At 43.7% G+C, this 22,582-nt stretch overlaps 1 protein-coding gene across 7 annotated transcripts in view; it reads left to right on the top strand.

Annotated features, from left to right (window-relative positions):
• The window catches only part of AGPAT4 (1-acylglycerol-3-phosphate O-acyltransferase 4), a 154,280-nt gene that overhangs the window by 33,651 nt on the left and 98,047 nt on the right, over positions 1-22,582 (top strand). For 5 of the 7 annotated variants that reach the window (XR_012158120.1, XR_012158117.1, XM_073337852.1 and 2 more), the window contains one exon: positions 16,563-16,802. Coding sequence is in view for 3 of the 7 variants with exons in the window: in XM_073337852.1 (XP_073193953.1) it covers positions 16,625-16,802 (178 nt within the window). In the remaining 4 variants the exon portion in view is untranslated. Of the gene's footprint in view, positions 1-9,806; positions 9,922-16,562; positions 16,803-22,582 lie in introns of all 7 variants that reach the window. The other 2 variants (XR_012158118.1, XR_012158119.1) reach the window with 1 other exon arrangement.

The following is a 22,582-nucleotide window of genomic DNA, read 5'->3' as shown; positions in this document are numbered from 1 at the left end:
GAAAATTCTACCATGAGTGAATCTGCATCTTGAGGTGCCTAAATACCTTTTAAAAATCTGGCTCCCACTGACTTAAATGGGCTTTGAATCAGGCTATAATTGAAGGATTTTGCTGAAAGGGAGTTCAGATTGCTTTGATCTGGTCCTGGCTTTGCATTCTGAGAATGTAAGTACTTTCATAGTTACTCTTCATTCAGCTACTTTTGGGGGGGTCAAGTTTTCCAAGCTCTTAGGGTTTGATCCAAAACTTGTTGAAGCCAATGGGAGTCTTGTCTTTTAACAGACTTCACTGGGCTTTGGATCAGGCCCTAATCGATCGGGCCCTAAATGAGGTTTGTTTGGTGGTTTTTGTTTGTTAATTATTTCAGCTTTATCCTCTGCATCCCAGAACCCCTTCCAGGTGGGAATAATGAAGGTCTTATGTACATGATATTACTACTGCTACATTGTGGACCTTAAAGGCCCAGATCCACAAAGGTATTGAGGGACTAAACTGTGAACTTAAGTGCCGAAGTTCCAGTTTTGGCTCCACTGTGATCCAGCTGTGATCCTGCTTGACTGCTGCTAAACTTTATAGGCAGTCAACTTTATAGGCACTTAAACTCCCGGGGCCGGGGAGGCTAGCTGAGAGACTGGGCCAGGGACCACGGTGGGGGGAGGCGCAGCTCTGGGCTCAGGTGGGGGGGGGGGGGGGCTTGGCTCCAGCGGGGGCAATGGGCGGAAGGGATGGGGCCTTGGGTGGAAGGGGTGAGGCTGGGGGCTAGCCTCCCCCAGCCGGCGGTGCATGTACCGCCCATGTTGTTATGTCTACACTGCAATTAAAAACTCATGGCTTGCCTGTGATAGCTGACTCTGGCTCAGGCTAATTGGCTGTTTAATTGTTCGGGATCCATCCCGAGCCCAAATGGCTACACCGCAATTAAACAGCCCCTTTGCCCAAGCCAGCAAGCCCGAATCAGTTGGTGTGGGCCAGCCACAAGCTTTGAATTGCAGTGTAAACAAATCCTCTCTCTCTGGCCTGATGACTCTTTATTTATCCAAAGTGAAACTGCACCGGGATCTCACATCTCAGGTGAGTTTCCTAGGCTCTTAAAAGTTACTCGCATTGCGGTACTCACAAAAAGTCCCTTTGTGGAGCCTGGCCTAAATTCATAACCTCCAAATCTAATAGAGACCCACCAAATTTACTACTGAGTACCCTGGTTTTATTTCTGAGTGTTGGGAGGGAGAAGGAATAAGTTAGGATCAGGTTTTATACGGAGTGAGTGGACTGGAACATACTCTGTGTTCATACCTGCTAAGTCCATTGGCACCAACAGACTCCATCTACCCTAGGTTTCCCTCTGTGTAAAATAGGGATAGTAATACCTCAGGGGGTGCTGTGAGGCTTAGTTCATTTGTGTTTAAGTGGCTTGAACTCCTCCACTGAAAGGAGCTGTATAAATGCAGCAATAAATAAATTTTTAAAATCTTATCGTTTTCTAATTCTACACCTCAAAGGACCTGATCTTGTAAACACTTCAGTAATTTCACTTGTGTACATATATGGATAGTCCTGTTGCACTCAAGGTGGATTAGTTGCCTCAAAGCTGCTCGTGCATGTAAGTGTTTGCAGGACATTATGTGTTGCTGGTGTGGAATAGTAGTGTAAAAAAAACATTTTTAAATGGCTTTGTCATTTCCCTTTAAGAAAAATCAAGGGCTCCCCAGGGGTAGGGACTGGAAATAAATGTTTAAACTCCAGAACTAAATAACATGTGAGAATTCACCCTTGTTCAAGACAGCAAGAACTACACTCCGTGAGATTCAAAGGCTGGAAGTGACACCTGGAGCTTGTGCTAACCCTCTGCTCAGAGTGAATTTCACTGATAGTTTTCATTTAAAACAAGATAGCAAAGATTTTTTTGGGCTCTCTAGTCTCTTCCAAGTACTCTCAGCAAACCCCTTTCCAATATAAACTCTCTCTAAGCTTCAGTGCTGCCAAAAGAACTTCTAGGCCCAGAGAACAATAGAAAACTTGGAGCCATTTCACCTTACTTACCCATGAATAATGCCCATTTCAGAACATTACCCTTTTAAAAGAGGTATGAACTCAGTGATGTTTGGCACCCCTGGATCATCATCATGTCTTCTATCCAGTCCCATTGCCGGCTCCAAGCCCTTCAGAAATGCGGAGCTCCAAACTCTTTGCACACATCTCCTCCTCCTGGCCACCTGCAACATTGCTTTCCATTCCCTCTCAATAACTCAGCATTCATTGTTCCATTCCCTGGCATTGTCACACTGCTCTGAACAATTAGTTGGATTTAATTGGTTCTTTTCAGAAGCATATGTGAAGCTGCTTCACGTATGGCTGCTCCCTTTGAAAATAACTCAGGTGGCTGCTCCCAATCCTTATTATTTATATTATTGTATTGCCTAGGAGCCCCTGTTACAGACCAGGACACCACTGTTGCCTTCTCAGGTTGCCTTCATCCACTTATCTTGCTATACTCGGATATGTGGTAGCATGCACTCCCTTCTTACTAGAGAGAGAAGCAGCATTCAGGGTGATGGAGCAGACAGCAACATCCCTCTGCATTATTAGCAACAGAACTAAAACATATACAAAAAGCAATATGCTGTGGCAAACAACCTGGAAAGAGCTTGCACCACTCCTTTACTTCTGAAAGGGGGCAAAAGGCTTTATTAGTTAATGATTTCTGGGATTATTTTTGTTTTTGTTCCCCCTCTTACATCAGATGGGACACTGTCAATGTGATTATTTTAATGGACCAACTTTTTAAAAATTCCAATTTGTGAAGGAGCACTCTTTAAATAGTTCCTTTTAAAAATAAGTGTTTTTCTACTTCCTTGCTTATGTCTATAAAGCTCTTTCAGCAAAGGATGAATTGACTGTAAAGGGGAATTGAGCATAAAGGCCCTGGTGGAGGAAAGCATCCCTCTTCAGGAAGGTACTGCAGCACATAAGAACAGCCATAGTGGGTCAGATTGAAGGTCTGTCTAACCCAGTATCCTGTCTTCCGACAGTGGCCAATGCCAGCTGCTTCAGAGGGAATGAACAAAATGCTAATCATCAAGTGACCCATCCCCTATTGCCTGTTCCCAGCTTCTGGCAAAGAGAGGCTTGGGACGCCATTGAGGCACCTATATTCCATGAACTTATCTAGTTCTGTTTTGAACCCTGTTATAGTCTTGGGCTTCACAACATCCTCAGGCAAAGAGTTCCACAGGTTCATTGTGCGTAGAAATACTTCCATTTGTTTGTTTTTTAAACGTGCTGCCTATTAATGTCATTTGGTGACTTCTAGCTCTTGTGTTATGAGAAGGAGTAAATAACACTTGCTTATTTACTTTCTGCACACCAGTCATGATTTTATAGACCTCTATCATATCCCCCTTTAGTAATCTCCGTTGAAGTCCCAGTCTTATTCATCTCGCCTCATTTGGAAGCTGTTCCATACCCCTAATCATTTTTGTTGCCCTTTTATGTACCTTTTCCAATACCTCTAATTATATAAAAAAATATTTTTTGGAGATGGGGCAACCAGATGTGCACGCAGTATTCAAGATGTGGGCATACCATGGATTTATATAGAGGCAATATGATATTTTCTGTCTTATCTAGCCCTTTCCTAATGATTCCCAACATTGTTTGCCTTTTTTTTTTTTTTTTTGGACTGCACATTGAGTGGATGTTTTCAGAGAACTATCCACAATGACTCCAAGATCTTTCTTGAGTGGTTACAGCTAATTTAGACTCATCACTTTATATGTATAGTTGGGATTATGTTTTCCAATGTGCATTACTTTGCATTTATCAACACTGAATTTCATCTGCCACTTTGTTGTCCGGTCACCCAGGTTTGTGAGATTCCTTTGTAACTCTCTTAGTTACGTCCAAAGCAGATTGCAATCTTGAGTAGTTTTGTATCATCTGCAAATTTTGCCACCTTACTGTTTACCTCTTTTTCCAGATCATTTATGCTTAAGTGCTGATCAAGTCAATGATATTTAACCATGGGATTCAATGCAATCCTGAATTGGGACCTCAGGGCCTGATCCTATGCCCTGAAGTCAGCGGCATTTTGTCAGTTGACTTCAGTGGGAACTGGATCCGGTTCTAAGAGGAAAAAATGGGAAAATAGAGACAATTCCTGTAAACTCCTTCAGTTATAGCTATTGTGGCATCTATTGGACTATGCTTTCTTGTGGAGATGCTTTAGTGTGAATCATGTATGCACTTGCTAACCACAAGGAAGAACAAAACAAGATTTCCTGTGACTTGCTGTATGTATATAGAAGCATCATTAGAGGAAACTCTTGTACTGCAGTCATCCTTGTATTCATTCGGTGATGATTTGAAAAATAGTTTTAGGATAATGCTTATTTCTTGTTTGAATAAAAGCTTATTTAAACCCAGTACTGAGGCTGCTTTATTCTAGCCTGACTGTATTCTCTACCTCAGCAACTGGTTCCTGTTTGTGAGAGTCAGTTTCAGTCAACAGCAAATGTGGCAGTGTGCAGTGTCCTGTAAGATGTCTAGCTGTTCTAAACTTCCCCTGAAGCTCAACACTTTGGACTGTCATTCAGCAAAGCACTTAACCATAGCCCGGATCTGTAATGAGACTTAGACATGACAGTGCTGAGTACTGCAACACCTAACTTTTAGGCACCTAGAAAATCACTGGTGCAACAATGGGATCCATAAAGCCTGGGTTGGGTATCTTGGCTCTCTATACAATGCATAGACGCAGACATACCTAAAAAATGGAATCCACAAAAGCCAGCATGCTCAGCAGGGAACCACCTAAACTAGCCAATGGGAGATGCTGACGAGGGGTGCGTCCTAAACCCTGCACCTCTCATGGAATTAGATGCCTTAATCCAAGATGCAGCGATCCCCAGCTCTGCTAGCAACAGCTGCAAATCCCTCCCCTGAAGTCAAATGGTTTAGGAGCCTAAGCTGCTCCTTGCAAGAAATGCAAGAGGTGGTGGTGCCTCGGCCTCTATTATAACTTTTAATCCCGTGGTTAGAGCCCTCACCTGGGCTGTGGGAGACTGGTTGAATTCCCCCCTCTCTGCCTGATGGGGGAAGAAGCAATTAAACCTGGGTCTCCCACATCCCAGATGAGGGCTCTAACCCCTGGACTAAAAGTTTTATAAGGAGGCACATCCTCCTCTGGATTTTGAATGGACCCCATTCTAACAGATCAGGCCTTACAGGCGAGGTGAGTGGGGGCGGGGTGTGTGTGTATGTCCCTTCCCTTGAATGTCACCGTCCCGTGTCCCCTGCCGCCTCTTCCACCTGATTTAAGGATTGTGCTGGGACTTACATGGGAGATAAATGCCTGGGTCCTCTGAGCGAGGCAGCAGAGCACATGCCTAGAGGCAGGAACTTCTGCACCTAGGAGACTTTTGTAGTGAAAAATGTCGGTGCCTGCTGAGTCGGGTGGCAGCTCAGTGTGGGTTTTGCAGCGCCTACCACTGGGACTAAGAGCCTAAATCCCAGATTTAGATGCTTTAGTCTACAACAAATCCATCCATATGCAGCAAAGCAGTTTAAACCCATGCTTTGGTTTAAACACAGTGCTTTAAGGTAAAACATATCTTAGGTACTACTTGTAAGCATAGCAGGTACAAAACGCTCAGGCAGAAATGTGATTTCTTGTTGTGTCCCATTAGCGTAGCCTAGAGCCCAGAGAAACAGTGCAGTTGGACTGAATTTGCTGCTAGGGACTCTAGAATTCTGTTCCTGACTCTCTCCGCCCCAGTTTATGCGACCTTGAGGCAAGTCGCATAATCTCCTTGTGTGACTGTATTGGGCTAGCTGGCACTTTAAGGGGACTCAGCTCAGCTTTTCCTGTGGTGTGGCAGTTAACCCCCAGCTGATCCTGATCTGGTGACTCGGGACAGGGCTACACTGGAAATTTCAAAGCGCTGTAACAGGAGTGCTCCTGTGGCAGGGCTTTGAAGTGAGAATGTGGTCGCGTGCGCGTGTGCTGGTAATCCACCTCCACGAGGGGATTAGCTACGAGCACTAGGAGCCTGTTTATGCTAGTGCTTTGCAGGACTCTCACTTGCTGCGCTCAGGGGGGTGATTAGTTAGAGCGCTATAAATGTAAGTTTCAGAGGAACAGCCGTGTTAGTCTGTATTCGCAAAAAGAAAAGGAGTACTTGTGGCACCTTAGAGACTAACCAATTTATTTGAGCATGAGCTTTCGTGAGCTACAGCTCACTTCATCAGATGTTTACCGTGGAAACTGCAGCAGACTTTATATACACACAGAAATCATGAAACAATACCTCCTCCCACCCCACTGTCCTGCTGGTAATAGCTTATCTAAAGTGATCAACAGGTGGGCCATTTCCAGCACAAATCCAGGTTTTCTCACCCTCCACCCCCCCCCACAAATTTACTCTCCTGTTGGTGCTAGCCCATCCAAAGTGACAACTCTTTACATAATCAAGTCGGGCTATTTCCTGCATAGATCAAGGTTTTCTCACATCCCCCCCACCCCCATACACACACAAACTCACTCTCCTGCTGGTAATAGCTCATCTAAACTGACCATTCTCCAGGTTTAAATCCAAGTTAAACCAGAACATCTGGGGGGGGGGGTAGGAAAAAACAAGAGGAAACAGGCTACCTTGCATAATGACTTAGCCACTCCCAGTCTCTATTTAAGCCTAAATTAATAGTATCCAATTTGCAAATGAATTCCAATTCAGCAGTTTCTCGCTGGAGTCTGGATTTGAAGTTTTTTTGTTTTAAGATAGCGACCTTCATGTCTGTGATTGCGTGACCAGAGAGATTGAAGTGTTCTCCGACTGGTTTATGAATGTTATAATTCTTGACATCTGATTTGTGTCCATTTATTCTTTTACGTAGAGACTGTCCAGTTTGACCAATGTACATGGCAGAGGGGCATTGCTGGCACATGATGGCATAGATCACATTGGTGGATGTGCAGGTGAACGAGCCTCTGATAGTGTGGCTGATGTTATTAGGCCCTGTGATGGTGTCCCCTGAATAGATATGTGGGCACAATTGGCAACGGGCTTTGTTGCAAGGATAAGTTCCTGGGTTAGTGGTTCTGTTGTGTGGTATGTGGTTGTTGGTGAGTATTTGCTTCAGGTTGCGGGGCTGTCTGTAGGCAAGGACTGGCCTGTCTCCCAAGACTTGTGAGAGTGTTGGGTCATCCTTTAGGATAGGTTGTAGATCCTTAATAATGCGTTGGAGGGGTTTTAGTTGGGGGCTGAAGGTGACGGCTAGTGGCGTTCTGTTATTTTCTTTGTTAGGCCTGTCCTGTAGTAGGTAACTTCTGGGAACTCTTCTGGCTCTATCAATCTGTTTCTTTACTTCTGCAGGTGGGTATTGTAGTTGTAAGAAAGCTTGACAGAGATCTTGTAGGTGTTTGTCTCTGTCTGAGGGGTTGGAGCAAATGCGGTTGTATCGCAGAGCTTGGCTGTAGACGATGGATCGTGTGGTGTGGTCAGGGTGAAAGCTGGAGGCATGCAGGTAGGAATAGCGGTCAGTAGGTTTACGGTATAGGGTGGTGTTTATGTGGCCATTGTTTATTAGCACTGTAGTGTCCAGGAAGTGGATCTCTTGTGTGGACTGGACCAGGCTGAGGGTGGTGGTGGGATGGAAATTGTTGAAATCATGGTGGAATTCCTCAAGGGCTTCTTTTCCATGGGTCCAGATGATGAAGATGTCATCAATATAGCGCAAGTAGAGTAGGGGCTTTAGGGGACGAGAGCTGAGGAAGCGTTGTTCTAAATCAGCCATAAAAATGTTGGCATACTGTGGGGCCATGCGGGTACCCATAGCAGTGCCGCTGATCTGAAGGTATACATTGTCCCCAAATGTGAAATAGTTATGGGTAAGGACAAAGTCACAAAGTTCAGCCACCAGGTTAGCCGTGACATTATCGGGGATAGTGTTCTTGACGGCTTGTAGTCCATCTTTGTGTGGAATGTTGGTGTAGAGGGCTTCTACATCCATAGTAGCCAGGATGGTGTTATCAGGAAGATCACCGATGGATTGAAGTTTCCTCAGGAAGTCAGTGGTGTCTCGAAGGTAGCTGGGAGTGCTGGTAGCGTAGGGCCTGAGGAGGGAGTCTACATAGCCAGACAATCCTGCTGTCAGGGTGCCAATGCCTGAGATGATGGGGCGCCCAGGATTTCCAGGTTTATGGATCTTGGGTAGTAGATAGAATATCCCAGGTCGGGGTTCCAGGGGTGTGTCTGTGCGGATTTGATCTTGTGCTTTTTCAGGAAGTTTCTTGAGCAAATGCTGTAGTTGCTTTTGGTAACTCTCAGTGGGATCATAGGGTAATGGCTTGTAGAAACTCGTGTTGGAGAGCTGCCGAGCAGCCTCTTGTTCATATTCCGACCTATTCATGATGACAACAGCACCACCTTTGTCAGCCTTTTTGATTATGATGTCAGAGTTGTTTCTGAGGCTGTGGATGGCATTGCGTTCCGCATGGCTGAGGTTATGGGGCAAGTGATGCTGCTTTTCCACAATTTCAGCCCGTGCACGTCGGCGGAAGCACTCTATGTAGAAGTCCAGTCTGCTGTTTCGACCTTCAGGAGGAGTCCATCTAGAATCCCTCTTTCTGTAGTGTTGGCAGGGAGACCTCTGTGGATTAGTATGTTGTTCAGAGGTATTTTGGAAATATTCCTTGAGACGGAGACGTCGAAAATAGGATTCTAGGTCACCACAGAACTGTATCATGTTCGTGGGGGTGGAGGGGCAGAAGGAGAGGCCCCGAGATAGAACAGCTGCTTCTGCTGGGCTGAGAGTATAGTTGGATAGGTTAACAATATTGCTAGGTGGGGTGAGGGAACCATTGCTGTGGCCCCTTGTAGCATGTAGTAGTTTAGAAAGTTTAGTGTCTTTTTTCTTTTGTAGAGAAGCAAAGTGTGCGTTGTAAATGGCTTGTCTAGTTTTAGTAAAATCCAGCCACGAGGAAGTTTGTGTGGAAGGTTGGTTCTTTATGAGAGTATCCATTTTTGAGAGCTCATTCTTAATCTTTCCCTGTTTGCTGTAGTGTAAGTGTAGCCAAACCCTCAGTTACAGTTAGTGATCCCAGCTGTGACAGGATCAAGGTTCATCCGATGAAGTGAGCTGTAGCTCACGAAAGCTTGTGCTCAAATAAATTGGTTAGTCTCTAAGGTGCCACAAGTCCTCCTTTTCTTTATAGGGAGGAAAGAGAGTGCAGTGAAGGAGACCCAGGAAGGAAGAGTGAGGGAGCTCTCAATCTCAGGGAAGGGTCTGGTAAAGGTAGGCTGAAGAGGGCCTTGTGACACTGCACCCCATATTCTTCATAGAAATATTATGATATTAATATGGCACAACTAAGATGTTTTATGCAAGAGGTATCATCAGAAAAGTTATGATCTACTGAATGTGTTTATCCAATTTGTATGAATGTATCATTTCTTTATCGGAGGTTAGGAATATTGACTATGTAACAATTACAACTGTGTGTGTATTTGCCTACTGTCTGGTGAGCGTTCCCCCCCCAATCAGCCTCAGTGGGCCATTAGGAAGAACAACAAGACTTGGAAGATACTAATCTCCTGCCTTCTTGAGAAGCTCCCCAGGCTGCTGCTTTAACGCTGTGGGGTCAGGTGAGCTGGTCACCTGGTACTAGACCCCCACCTTGGGCTTTCAGTATTTTTCCATTAAGGGGGTAGGGGGGGTCAGACTGGGAAACAAAAGATTCCTGCCTTAGGTAAATTCTATTAAAGGCTGGGAAGTAAGTCAATCAAGACTCTTCTCTATTGCCTCCCAGTCCAAGAGGGAAGATTGCTAAAAACACCTGAAGAGAAAGACCGGGCCTGAGTCCTGGAAATAACTGGAACTCTAAGCTACAGAAACTCTGCAACCTGCCTAAAACAACATTTAGGGTGAGAAATTACATTTTGTAACCTGTTTCTTGAGTGTATCAAACTTAGTTTGCATGTTTTGTTTTATTTGCTCAGTAATGTGCTTTGTTCTGTTTGCTATCCCTTTTAATTACTTAAAATCTACCTTTTGTGGTAAACTTTTTTTTGTTTGTTACAAATCCCAGTTTGTACAATTCATGAGGGCGGGGGCACAAAAAGCTATGCATATCTCCCTCCACGTTGAGGAAGGGGGTGATTTGTATGAGTTTGCAATGTGCAGATCTCTCTATACAGTACAAGACAATATTATTTTGGGCTTACACTCCAAAGGAGGTGTGCATGTGAGTGCTGAGTAAATCCCTGAGCTGATTTCAGTCTGTCTGTCTGCTGAGTGTGGCCTTACCTGTCTATGTGCTAGAGAAGGCTTGAGGGCCTGCTCAGCTAGAAGAGGGTAAGGAAACCCAGGCTGGTAGAAAGGGCAGAATCAGTGGGACCCCAGCATATCAGGTAGCACCCTGAATGGCGGGGGGGGGGGTCAACCCCGTTACAGGCCTATAGGAAAGAGGGAGGACCAAAGAGAGAACTCTACAATTCCCAGTAAGGGGCGAAGAGCAGGGAACTTCATAGTTTGAGTGGGGCCTAAAGCTCTTCTCTTTGGCAGTTGGTGTGGACTCTTTAGCTGGACTTTCCATTTCTGTCCCCTTCTGAGGTTCCGAAAAATTTGACCTCGCCAGAGGGCTAAGTCACTGAACATGTATTGAGAGAGAACTCATTTCGGGGCCAAAGAATTGGTCAGTAGGGGGCACTGGAGATAAACTACTGCAACAGCCTGCACGTGGGGATAAAAAGAATGTTTGGAAGTGGTGTAAACAGAAGAGATGTCTGATCTGTCTTGCTTCAGAGCAAAACTAGATGGCTCTGATAACGGGAAAGGAGGAGTGCAAAGTAATGGCTGCTATTTATGGTCCTGACCTTGTAACCCCTTAGTCAAATAAGTGTGTAGCCTTAGACTACTCACTAGACAAGTGTTTGGCCCTCTATCTGTTTCATACCAAAGGGAAATGCCCCTCACAAAGCATCCTTTTGTTTGTTTGTTTTTTGTTCTGACCACTTTCCCCCAATTAATTTAAGGGTGTTGATAAGATGGCTGCCAAAAAAACTGTTTTCTATCTTAATGTCTTCTGAGAATGTATTGATTGGGCCTTTTTGTTTTCAAACGGCTGTTATGGCTTTCAGTCATGAGCTGTAAGAAAATTAGTGTGTATGTTTAATAAATCACACTCTAAGAGTTATGGGCCTTATCCTCTTCTCATTTACACTGGGGTTAACTGTGGATGACTATTGAAAACAATAAGGTGACATTGGTTTAAGTCACAGGGCTTCATTGTCCCCTCAGTGTTTAAAAAAAAATCAATGTCCTTGCCTGTGCTGACAACTGTACCTTTGATTTTATTAAAATAAAATTGTACCTTGCACTATTTGCCTTTTTATTTATACTGTTTCCCAGGCTACAAGAAGTGCATTTTTATTTACGGTTACTTTCACTCTTTCATGCACTTGTGGTGTTTCATGCACCAGTGCGGTGGTGTTTGAGCTGCAAACACTGTAGGGGGACGTTCTTAAATCCAAAACACTAGCTTGGATTGAATTGGGAGAGCCGGGAGAGAGGAAGAACCTATTGAAATAAGGCTTTGTAATTCCCTAATCTTTTATTTATTTATTTATTTACAAGAACAAGTGTCTCTACTTTGTCCTTATGACAAAGTTCCATCCCTAATTAAATTAACTATTTTTATTAAACTTAAATTTTGTGGCTGAGCTATGAAACAAGACTGACTTTCAAATGTACCATTGTGTCTTCATGAATTATTGCAATACACTGTTTTATCAGTGGTTATTGCTTTAAACTTACAAAGTTTAGCATCAAAGGCCTGCAGTATGTCATATGTTGAATATAAATGTAACGTGCTCAAGTTTAAAATTTTTCTTTGGAAAACTACTGTAACAGTGAAAAGAATGAATCACTGGAGTAATGGTATATTCTTCCTTCTTTTGAAAGGCTTTTGATCAGCTACCCTTAATACATAATTTTGTTAATCATGTCAAACAGTGATTTTCCCGCCCACCCCCGGATTGCCATTATACCAGACTCTGTTTTCATTTTATATTATGGGTTTCTTCTTTGATCCAGACCCTCACTGGTCTTTAGGAATTGCATTAGATTAGAGGGATTCTGTGACATGGAATTAAAGAGGCTAGCTGGTTTTAATGAATGATTTTATGATAAGCCTAATTGCTGGAGTTTTTCAGTCAATGTATGGCATTCATTGATATATTTCCCATGCAATTGTAATTCAGTGCCTGCTATCTATGTTTATCTAACTTTAAACATGTAAGTAGTCCCACTGATGGATTGAGGAAGTTGGTCTGTATCAGGAGAGAAGGTTCCTGTGGTTTTCTCCATATACTATATAAACATCTGATGAAGTGAGCTGTAGCTCACGAAAGCTCATGCTCAAATAAATTGGTTAGTCTCTAAGGTGCCACAAGTACTCCTTTTCTTTTTGCGAATACAGACTAACACGGCTGTTCCTCTGAAACCTGTCCATATACTTGTTTACTTTTGGCAAAACTTATTAAAACCATATTGAGGAAAAAGCATCAGTCCTATCTTGAGGTTCTATAAGATCAAGGGCTGGTTTGTGAATTGTAACTATATCCAATCCTGCTCAAACATAAAAACAAACTTAAAAAAACCCTTGGCTCATTGACCAAACTAATAAACTTGCGGTCTCAAAAATGATTTTTTTAATAACACGTGTGAAAACAGGGATGTGATTAGAGTGTTATACTAATTGTTTTCCAGCCTTATTGATAATGGCTGCAACCTGCAACTGCTGCAATAAACATATGCCACATTGCCACTTTCCAACCTACAGAGAAGTGTCAACCTTAACGTGTCTTCAGGCAGTACACAGTATAACAAGTAGAAGGAAGCAAATCTTCATTACACAAAGGGCATATATTGCACACTAAGATGGGGATCGATACCACCATTAGTTCATTTCATGTAAGTCACCAGCAACTATGAGATTCGGTGTTTTAATTACAGGTTTCGGAGTCACAGCTGAGTTAGTCTGCCTTTGCAAAAAGAAAAGGAGTACTTGTGGCACCTTAGAGACTAACCAATTTATTTGAGCATGAGCTTTCGTGAGCTACAGCTCACTTCATCGGATGCATATCGTGGAAACTGCAGAAGACATTATATACACACAGAGACCATGAAACAATACCCCCTCCCACCCCACTGTCCTGCTGGTAATAGCTTATCTAAAGTGATGATCAAGTTGGGCCATTTCCAGCACAAATCCAGGTTTTCTCACCCTCTGCCCCCCCACACACAAACTCACTCTCCTGCTGGTAATAGCCCATCCAAAGTGACCACTCTCTTCACAATGTGTATGATAATCAAGGTGGGTCATTTCCAGCACAAATCCAGGTTCTCTCACTCCCTCACCCCCCTCCAAAAACCACACACACACAAACTCACTCTCCTGCTGGTAATAGCTTATCAAAAGTGACCACTCTCCCTATAATGTGCATGATAATCAAGGTGGGCCATTTCCAGCACAAATCCAGGTTTTCTCACCCCTCCACCCCCATACACACACACAAACTCACTCTCCTGCTGGTAATAGCTTATCTAAAGTGATCATTAAGTTGGGCCATTTCCAGCACAAATCCAGGTTTTCTCACCCTCCGCGCCCCCCCCCCCCCCCCCAAACTCATTGTCCTTTTCTAGCTACAGCTTGGTCAAAAAAACAACCTTCTTTAACCTCTGGACAAATCACTTCCTTATTGCTTCACAGTGGTGTCAATCCAATGTATTCAGAAACAGATGAGCCATTAAACATGGGGTATCAGGTTCAAGTTGATTTGGATCTGGATTGTTTACTACAATACCAATAAAATAGTACAGTTGTGTTTAGGGGCACTAACTCAGGATCAAGGCCCCAGAGTGTTAGGTACTGCCCAAAGTCAGTCCCTGCCTCAAAGAGCTAGCAATCCAAGTGAAAATACTGTAGGGTTACCAGATTCCACTGTGTAACTTCCTTCGACATAGAAGATCCAGGAACAGGGTAAGCTATTAAAGGAACATCTCGTTTTTTCTATTAGTATGAAATTTTATTAGTATTAGTTTTTCCAATTAGTGACCTTTGATTTTTATAGCAAATGAGATGGGCTATTTTTGTAATGGACAATTCACTAGCATTACAGCACAATGCAGTGTGGGGGCTCAAATGTTGCTGAAATCAATGGAGGGAGTAGTTCATACATCTAAGACCAGAATTCTGCCTCACGAGCATGGGCCCAAATATGCGCTCCTTATTCAGGCCGAACTCTCACTGGCATCAGTGGGAGTTCTGTTTGAGTAAACACTACTGAATTGGGTCTTTCATGTCTGAACGCTAATGTTTATACTGCTTCCTGTGTATATTGTGCCCAGTGAGAAAATTGTGAAAACATGAAACAATTGAGCAAGCTGTACATATTGAATGCTGTGACAAGCAAATTCTCTCTCTCTCTCTCCAAAATTTTGATAGGTCCCTCACTGAGTTCAAATGACAACAGGCCAGCAAAATGATGTCTAGAATTGAGGGTCTGCTTCCTGCAGGAGCAGGTTTGGGCCTAACTGGGGAAGAAAAACACAAATGGTAGATTGAGGGTTTAATTTGAATATACCAAAAAAGGCATGTGAGCAGTGACGTAAATATGCCCTGAAGAGAGGTTTTTAACAATCATAAAAATGAGATAACATACTTTCTTTTGCAGTGTGGCAGAAAACTCCTAAACTGCTTACTTTAATAATGGAAAGGGTAAATCTAATGGAAGGTTTGTTTATCCATGGAAGCATGCTTTGTTAAAATTAATCCATATGTTACTTATACAAAATGCAAATTTGCTTGGATTTTGTTGGTAACTTTGCAGTTATGCTCCTGGTAATGTGATCGTGTTAGCTACAGTGATGATCCCAGCTGACTGAATTCAGATTTTTGTTTAAAAAAAAATGATGCTTCCAACCAGACAACCATCACATTTTCTGCCCATGAAGTCTTAATAGTCAATCTTTGTTATTTTTAGGGTCTCCAGGGTTGGTATAGGTATAAATAGCTATTCAGAGCTATAACCTTCCATTGTTGATATCTGTCAAGCAGGGTTATTTCCCTTGTCAAGCATGTCAGCACAGATGGGAAAGAGAGAACATTTTGTATTAATGCTACTGACTTTCAGTAATAGACTGGATCTGTGATAGTTCTTGCTTTATCTATTCAAGGGACATTGGCAGGTCACCTTTTGGGCCTTAACTTCTATCTTAAAATTGCCTAATGGTGGTAAAATTTTTTTTAAAATGTCACCACTTGGTCACACAAAATTCCTTTACAAGGGATCTAAAGGCTATATTGTTGGGGTGCTGTTTGCTGGCTCTGTAGCAACAGTTGCCTAACCAACACTAGTCTGAGAGCTCTGCAGCGGAGATCCCATGGAGGATGCCAGTGCATAAAGAAGTAAACCAAGACTTGATAATTGCATTATATTAGAATAGCCGGAGAAAAGCCGCATGCTATTTTTTAAAAAGGAGGACTACTTCTCCTCATTTTTAAGCTTCTGATATGTTCATTTCAAATGATCGAGAATGGATTTGATGTTTGATGGTCCTTTGAAGCTTTTGTAGGCTTAAAGGTGAGCTGCAAAATGTTCTGAGCTGGTTCACTTTTTCAGCTTCTCTGCACTACTGAATAAAGACTCAGTCCTGCAAGATGATCAGCTCACTTGCTCTATCTAGCAAAACACTTAGTTATGTGATTAACTGTAAACAGCTGGGTAGCTTTATTGATTTCAATGGGACTGCTCACATGCTTAAATTTTAAGCATGTGCTTCTCGTCTCTACTGCACTGAGCCAGAATGCTTAGCACCTGGCAGAACTAAGTGTTTTGTAGAGGGGGACTGGGCTTCCAAAGCAAAATAAGTTACACATGCAGGTATGTATGTAGTACCATTCACTAGCAGGGACTAAGGACGTGTGACCTATCAGCCACTTTCTCAGAGTACCTTGTGGACCTTGATTAAAACTGCTGTCCCAGGGCATGAAGCAAACAGTTTTTCTTTGTTTTTTGTCTTTAATTTCTCAAGACTGTACGAATGTAACTTTTGGGGCTCATCATGAAGGTAAAGTTCAAGGAATATATCTTATTTCGAATGTAATTGTCTGAACACCATTCTGTACAGTTATTTCATACTTTATCAATAAGGATCTGATTCAGCAGAGCATATGAGCATGGTTGACACTGAGTACCTGGGTAATCCCATCTCTATCCAGCAAAGCACTTCATTCTTGAAGTCAGTGGGATTTAGGCATAGGAGCACGTGTTCATCACCAAATGATGTAAATTGTTTGAAAATGTAGCTTTGTTTTTCAGTGTCTGTTTTTGTAAGTATTTGTAACCAGGTCTTTCTCTTAAGAATAGAAAAAAAGATTTAGTAGGAAAGCAGTGACTTCACTGCTAACACTAGTCGTGAGTTATCTATGTATTCAAATTTTTATTTCTATTTAACTTTATTTCTGTTTACTAACAGCTGCTATTGTTGCTTGATTTTGCAGACTATCTTCTGAATTCCTGGATTTTCTCTTTCTGGCAGTTACCCTTCCATTCTTAAAGAACCATGGACATCATTGGCTTTCTGAAGTCTCAGTTCATTTGCCACCTTCTTATCTGCTACATATTTATAGTGTCCGGACTGATGATTAACTTCATTCAGCTCTTCACACTTGTCCTCTGGCCAGTCAACAAGCAGCTTTTCAGGAAGATCAATTGCAGACTGGCTTACTGCATTTCAAGCCGTAAGAATTTTTAAAAAGTTTTATTTCCATATCTTGACCAATGAATTATTTGTTAGGTAGTAATCTTATCTATGTTTGCATATTCATGCATATAAATCCCTACATTTTGCTGTGAGACTATATGTGTATTGGTTAAAGTATGTGAGGTTCTTTTTATCAAAATGTGCTAGAGTGTAACTTTTTCGTCCACTCATACTAGGGCATTCATTTGACACAAGATAATATAGATATTGGATTCTTATGATGAGCATCACGTTTGATTGGCCAAAAAAGTAAATACTGACCAAGGAATGATACAACTTAATATTTACAGAGGCATACTGTCACTGTATATAGTTACATACCATTCTAAATGGTTTTCATCTGGTATATCTTCCGATTTCTCCATTATCCTGAAGAGATTCATGGACACACATGACTTTGTTTTTTAAATTGGGTAAGTGTTCCAGATTTCAGTAGTGTTGGCATGAAAAGATGATAAATAATACTGGCTCACAATATGACTCTTGCATACAGTACTAGCTTGATTTGAAACTATTGCATTTATTCATTGAATAAACATGTCAAATTTTAGAGTACTGTATCTATGCCAGAGGTGTAGCCACTGGTGGGCCTCGGTGGGCCACAGCCCACTCACTTAGCATCCTGGCCCACCCAAATCTGAGCAGAGGTGTAGCTTTGCCACAATGGCCCGGAGCATCACTCAGGCACATGAAATCCAGGATGGAGCTGTGTGTCCACCCTTCAGAAAGCTGCGCTCCAGCAGCTCTGCCTTGTCATTGTCTAAGCCACCTCATGTGCATGCCCATCTTGGCAGGTGCAACCCTGTGTCTGGGGGCACCAGGGCTAGGAAGAGGGCATGGCGTAGGGGGAGAAGCTGAGCTAGCACAGTCTGTCATTGCCCGTCCACCTGAAAGTCGGGGCCCACCCAAATTTCCACTCCTAGCTACACCACTGATCTATGCACAGTATTTAGGTGTATATAATCATAAGAATGACCATACCAGGTCAGACCAATGGTCCTTCTAGCCCAGTGTCCTGTCTTCTGATAGCGGCCAATGCCAGCTGTCCCAGAGGGAATGAACAGAACAGGTAATGATCAAGTGATCCATCCCCTGTCACCCATTCCCAGCTTCTGGCAAACCAAGACTACGCTAGGGACGCTTCAGAGTTTGGTTTTGCATCCCTGCCCATCTTGGCTAATAGCCATTGATGGACCTATCCTCCATGAATGTACAGTAACTCCCCACTTAACCTCCTCTCATTTAATGTTGTTTCGATCTTCTGTCCCTGCTCAATTACAGAACATGATCCGTTTAAAGTTGTGCAATGCTTTGCTATAATGTCGTTTGGCTGCCTGCTTTGTCCATAGCTAGCAGCCTTCCCCCTCCTCCTCCTGCCCATGGCAATCAGCTGGTTTGCAGTGTTCAGGAGGCGGGAGAGGGAGAGGAAGCCTGCAGGCAGTGTCCTCGCTCCTCCCCCCTCCCTTCTGCCTCCTGAATACCGCAAGCCAGCTGATTGCCGTGGGCAGGAGGCGGAGGGAGTGGGGAGGAGCAAGGACTCTGCGTGCGGAGTAAAGGGGAGAAGAGGAGGCGGGTTAAGGGGGGGGCTTGGGGAAAGGGGTGGAGTGGGTGGGCCGAGGGTTGAGCCCCTGTCTCTGGTGCTTGCAAAATAGGGGAAGCTGCTGGCGCAATGTGCTTCTCCTAGCCTACAGCACCTTCAGCCTCCTTGCTTGCCTCATTGTCTCCAGTGCTAGTGGGCGGTGCCTGTGTGGGGTAAGGCGGGGGCACCTCCCAACTATAGTACTGTACTGTATGGCAAAAAAAAGTTTCCCTGGAACCTAACCCCCTCCCCCCCCTTTACATTCATTCTTATGGGGATATTGGATTCTCTTAACATCGTTTCACTTAAAGTCGCATTTTTCAGGAACAGAACTACAACGTTGAATGAGGAGTTGCTGTGTATCGTTCTTTTTTTGAACCCTGTTATAGTCTTGGTCTTCACAACATCCTCTGGCAAAGAGTTCCACAGTTGACTGTGCGTTGTGTGAAGAAATACTTCCTTTTGTTTGTTTTAAACCTGCTGCCTATTAATTTAATTGGGTGACCCCTAATTCTTGTGTTATGCGAAGGAGTAAATAACACTATTTACTTTCTCCACAGTAGTCATGATTTTATAGACCTTTATCATATCTCTCCTTAGTCATTTCTTTTCCAAGCTGGAAAGTCCCACCCAATCTTATTAATCTCTCCTCATATGGAAGCTGTTCCATACCCCTAATAATTTTTGTTGCCCTTTTCTGTAGCTTTTCCAATTCCAATAGATCTTTTTTGAGACGAGGCGACCACGTCTGCATGCAGTATTAAATCTATGGTACGCCCATATCTTGATATAGAGGCAATATATTTTCTGTCTTATCTATCCTTTTCCTAATGAATCCTAATAGAGAATACAATAGTTAGACTGCTCATCTAGCACCAAATGGGAGCTTTGTTTGAATAAGAGCTCCTGAATTTTTGGCCTCTTATTTTATTGAGGGAAAATAATGTTCAGAATATTACTAAGAGAAAGTTATAGGGCCAGATTCTGGTACTTACTCATGTTCAGTACTACTTTGCAGCACATCTGGTTCCTTTGACATCAGTGGGTCTAGTTTTACAATAAGATTGCACTCAGGGAGGAAAAGGGTGGCAGAATTTGGCGCATAAGTATCTATTATTGCCTGTATTTTTCTCCAGTACATGGTAAAGTGTTTATGCATGTTTAATAAAAATTAAATGGATGTGATCTCATTGGTGTAAATCAGGAACAAGTCCATAGAGGGGAGAAGAATTCCACTAGCATAAAAAACAGTTGCGATCAGAATCGGCCCAAAAGGAGAAACAATGTAACCTGCCCATTTTCAATAGCAGCATACGGACTGTAGAATACTAATGTGTTCCCAACTGTCACTGTTTCTAAAATCATTGGGCTAAATCTTAAATCCATGTTCAGTTTTTACAAAGTCCTTGCTCAGCTAAAACTTCCTTTGACTTCAATGAGCAAGGAGTTAAGGATTTGGCCCATTGCTGTTCGACCACCTGGAGCCATAAATACAAGTTTCACGTGGTGGTGAATCAGGCTGTCGGACAGGTTGGCTTTTCGGAGTTATTGTAAAAGTGCATGCCTTGTGAGGTGCACGGAAGAGATCCGCGTACGGCTGTTCAAGTGCTCTAATTGCACAGGACTTGGTACAGCTCTAGAAGAGAGGATATCCTCATTCTATCAGAAACTGCCTGAACGTGAGCCCCTAGAAATGCATTGCAGTGAAGTGCGGTAACAAGGGCTTGCTGAAAACAATGTTTCAGTTTATCCAGTTCTAAGAACCTGAGACAGGAAAAGGCTTGATCCTACCCATCAGTGCCTGATGAATCACTGTGCATTTTGGAAAATCAGCTATACTTCTCTGCTCATAAGCAGCTGCTGGTTTTCCACAACACATGACACACTTTGCTTGTTGGGAGTCAAAATGGAGTTCCTCTTCCCCCTCTCGCTCTCCACTATCCACAGAGTCAATCAGTGTAACCACAATCTTTTAAACTGGTAACACTGTCATTTGAATGGACTCTTTCATTTTACACCTGAGAGCAAGAACCCATATGCCAGGGGTGGCCCACATGTGGATCTTCAGATGTTAATATGCAACTCCCCGACTCCGGGGCTGGAGCTCCAGCCCCGAACTTTCCAATGTGCCCAGGGATGCTCACTTCTCAACCCCTGGCTCTGCCACAGGCCCTCCCTCCACTCCATTCCACCCCTTCCCACCCTCTCCCCTGAGCCTGCTGTGCCCTCGCTCCTCCCTCCTGCCCCCCCCCCCACACCAGAGCCTCCTGCACCCCACAAAACAGCTGATCAGGAGGAAGGGGGAGACACTGATCGGCGGGGCTGCTGGTAGGTGGGAGGCTCGGGGGGAGGGGGTAGCAGGTGCGGGGGGCTGCTGACTTATTACCGTGGCTCTTTGGAAATGTACGCTGGTAAATTCTGTGTCCTTCTCAGGCTCAGGTTGGCCACCCCTGCCATATGCAGCTCTGTGACCAACCTTGGGCATGTTGTAGATTAGACTGTCTTAAGCTCTGATGCATGGAGAGCGAGGTAGATGTCAGTCTGTTCAGTGCCTCTTGAAGATGTGTTTAAGGGCAGAGACATTAGTGTCTGTTTACTGGAAGGCACTTGGTGGAAGATGAGCATAGGAATGATTTAGTTGGGAGGGGTCCAGTGGCAAATGACTCTCAGAATAAAGAGAAAGGGAGCCCCTTAGAATCTCATGAAGCCATCATAGGATCAGGGGAAGCTCCAAAGAAAAGACACTTGATGTCTGATAATTTCCCCTCACAGAGCTGTCACCAGGCCCATTCCACCAAAAACCCCAAGTTCACTTTATTTTCTATAGACTAGTAGGGATAGACTTTTGAGGTGTTTACTTTTTTTACATGGTTTTCATTTATACCAGGGTCTAAGCATTTTTTTTTTTAACAAGAATAGTTGCAAAGGGACACTTACCACACCCTCTGCAGTCTGCCAGATGATCTTGTTGATTTTTTTTTTCAATGTCTTGGGCCTTAAGCCATGTCAAAAAGTCCAAGGGAACCCCTTCCACGGTGTTAGACTGTTTATTGGATTCTATTTTCCCTCACTAGGATCTTCAGCCCTGGCTCTGGGCCCTTTAAATTCATTCCATGTTCGGGCTCCCAGATAAGCCATGCCTCCTCATTGAGGTTTATGTCCCTTTACCTGTGGCTGGTAGGGGAACCTAGACCTGCCCACTACTCTGGGTTCCAACTCAGGGACCCTATACACACCAGCCATGTGCTGATCAACTTCAGTCCTTCACTGCTATTTCCATGGGCCTCTTCCTACCGGCCCCTCTTTCTAGTCATAAGTCAGGGCCAGTGTCCTCAGGTTCTTCCCAGCTGTGTACCTCTGTCTGATTGCCAGGCTCCTTTGGCCAGAGAGGAGCATCCTTCACTCCACTGCTCCCAGCCTGGAACTGAACTGCTAAGACCAGGCAGCCAGCAGGCCCTGATTGGTGGCCGCTAGCCCTTGGAGTGCCAGGTATGTCTAGCTTTCAAATTGGATGCTCTGGAGAGTCTTCTCTAGGCAAGCTTGAAGGACCCACCTTCTCTTCTCTGTTCCCCTCAGCTCACTGCTTCTTGAAGTGGGGTGTAGTGGGGAACCCAAAGCAGGGAGCCACAAAATTGAATGCACCCTGCCACACCAGATTTCAAAGAAGCCTCCATTTGTATTTCAGGCAACAAGTTTTGTCACTTTAATGTGTTTTAATACTCAGATTGCATTTGTACTCTATTTGTATCTGAACATGGAGTGTTTTGCTTGCAGATGCTATTCACTTGTGTGCATAAGTGACTCCATGCATAGGGCCAGATACTGGAGCTGAGCCAAGGCCAGTGGGGCAGTGTAGCACTAAAGCCAGCTTAGTTGTCTACTAGAGAAGTCCCCCTGCGGAGAGGACTTGTGTGGCTGGCGAGCCACAGCTGTTTCTGTTCCACCCTCATGCATGATTGTGACTGCAGGGGCTGCAACCTGGTGTTGTCTTATTTGTGGATGGGAGTATTGATTACTGATTGATCTCTTGAGTGCATTAGTTAAAGATTCTGTCTCCTGAGGGCAATAGCATTCTTAACTACACTGGGATCCCCCAGCTGCTCACAAGGCCCCTAGAGGCTGGCAAAATTGCCCTAGATGAGAACAGCTGTTAAAAGAAAAGGAGTATTTGTGGCACC

Source organism: Lepidochelys kempii, chromosome 3 (genome assembly GCF_965140265.1).
Source record: "Lepidochelys kempii isolate rLepKem1 chromosome 3, rLepKem1.hap2, whole genome shotgun sequence".
NCBI classification, from domain to species: Eukaryota; Metazoa; Chordata; order Testudines; family Cheloniidae; genus Lepidochelys; species Lepidochelys kempii.
Note: the sequence above shows the minus strand (reverse complement) of the source record. Positions and strands in the feature narration are given on the sequence as shown.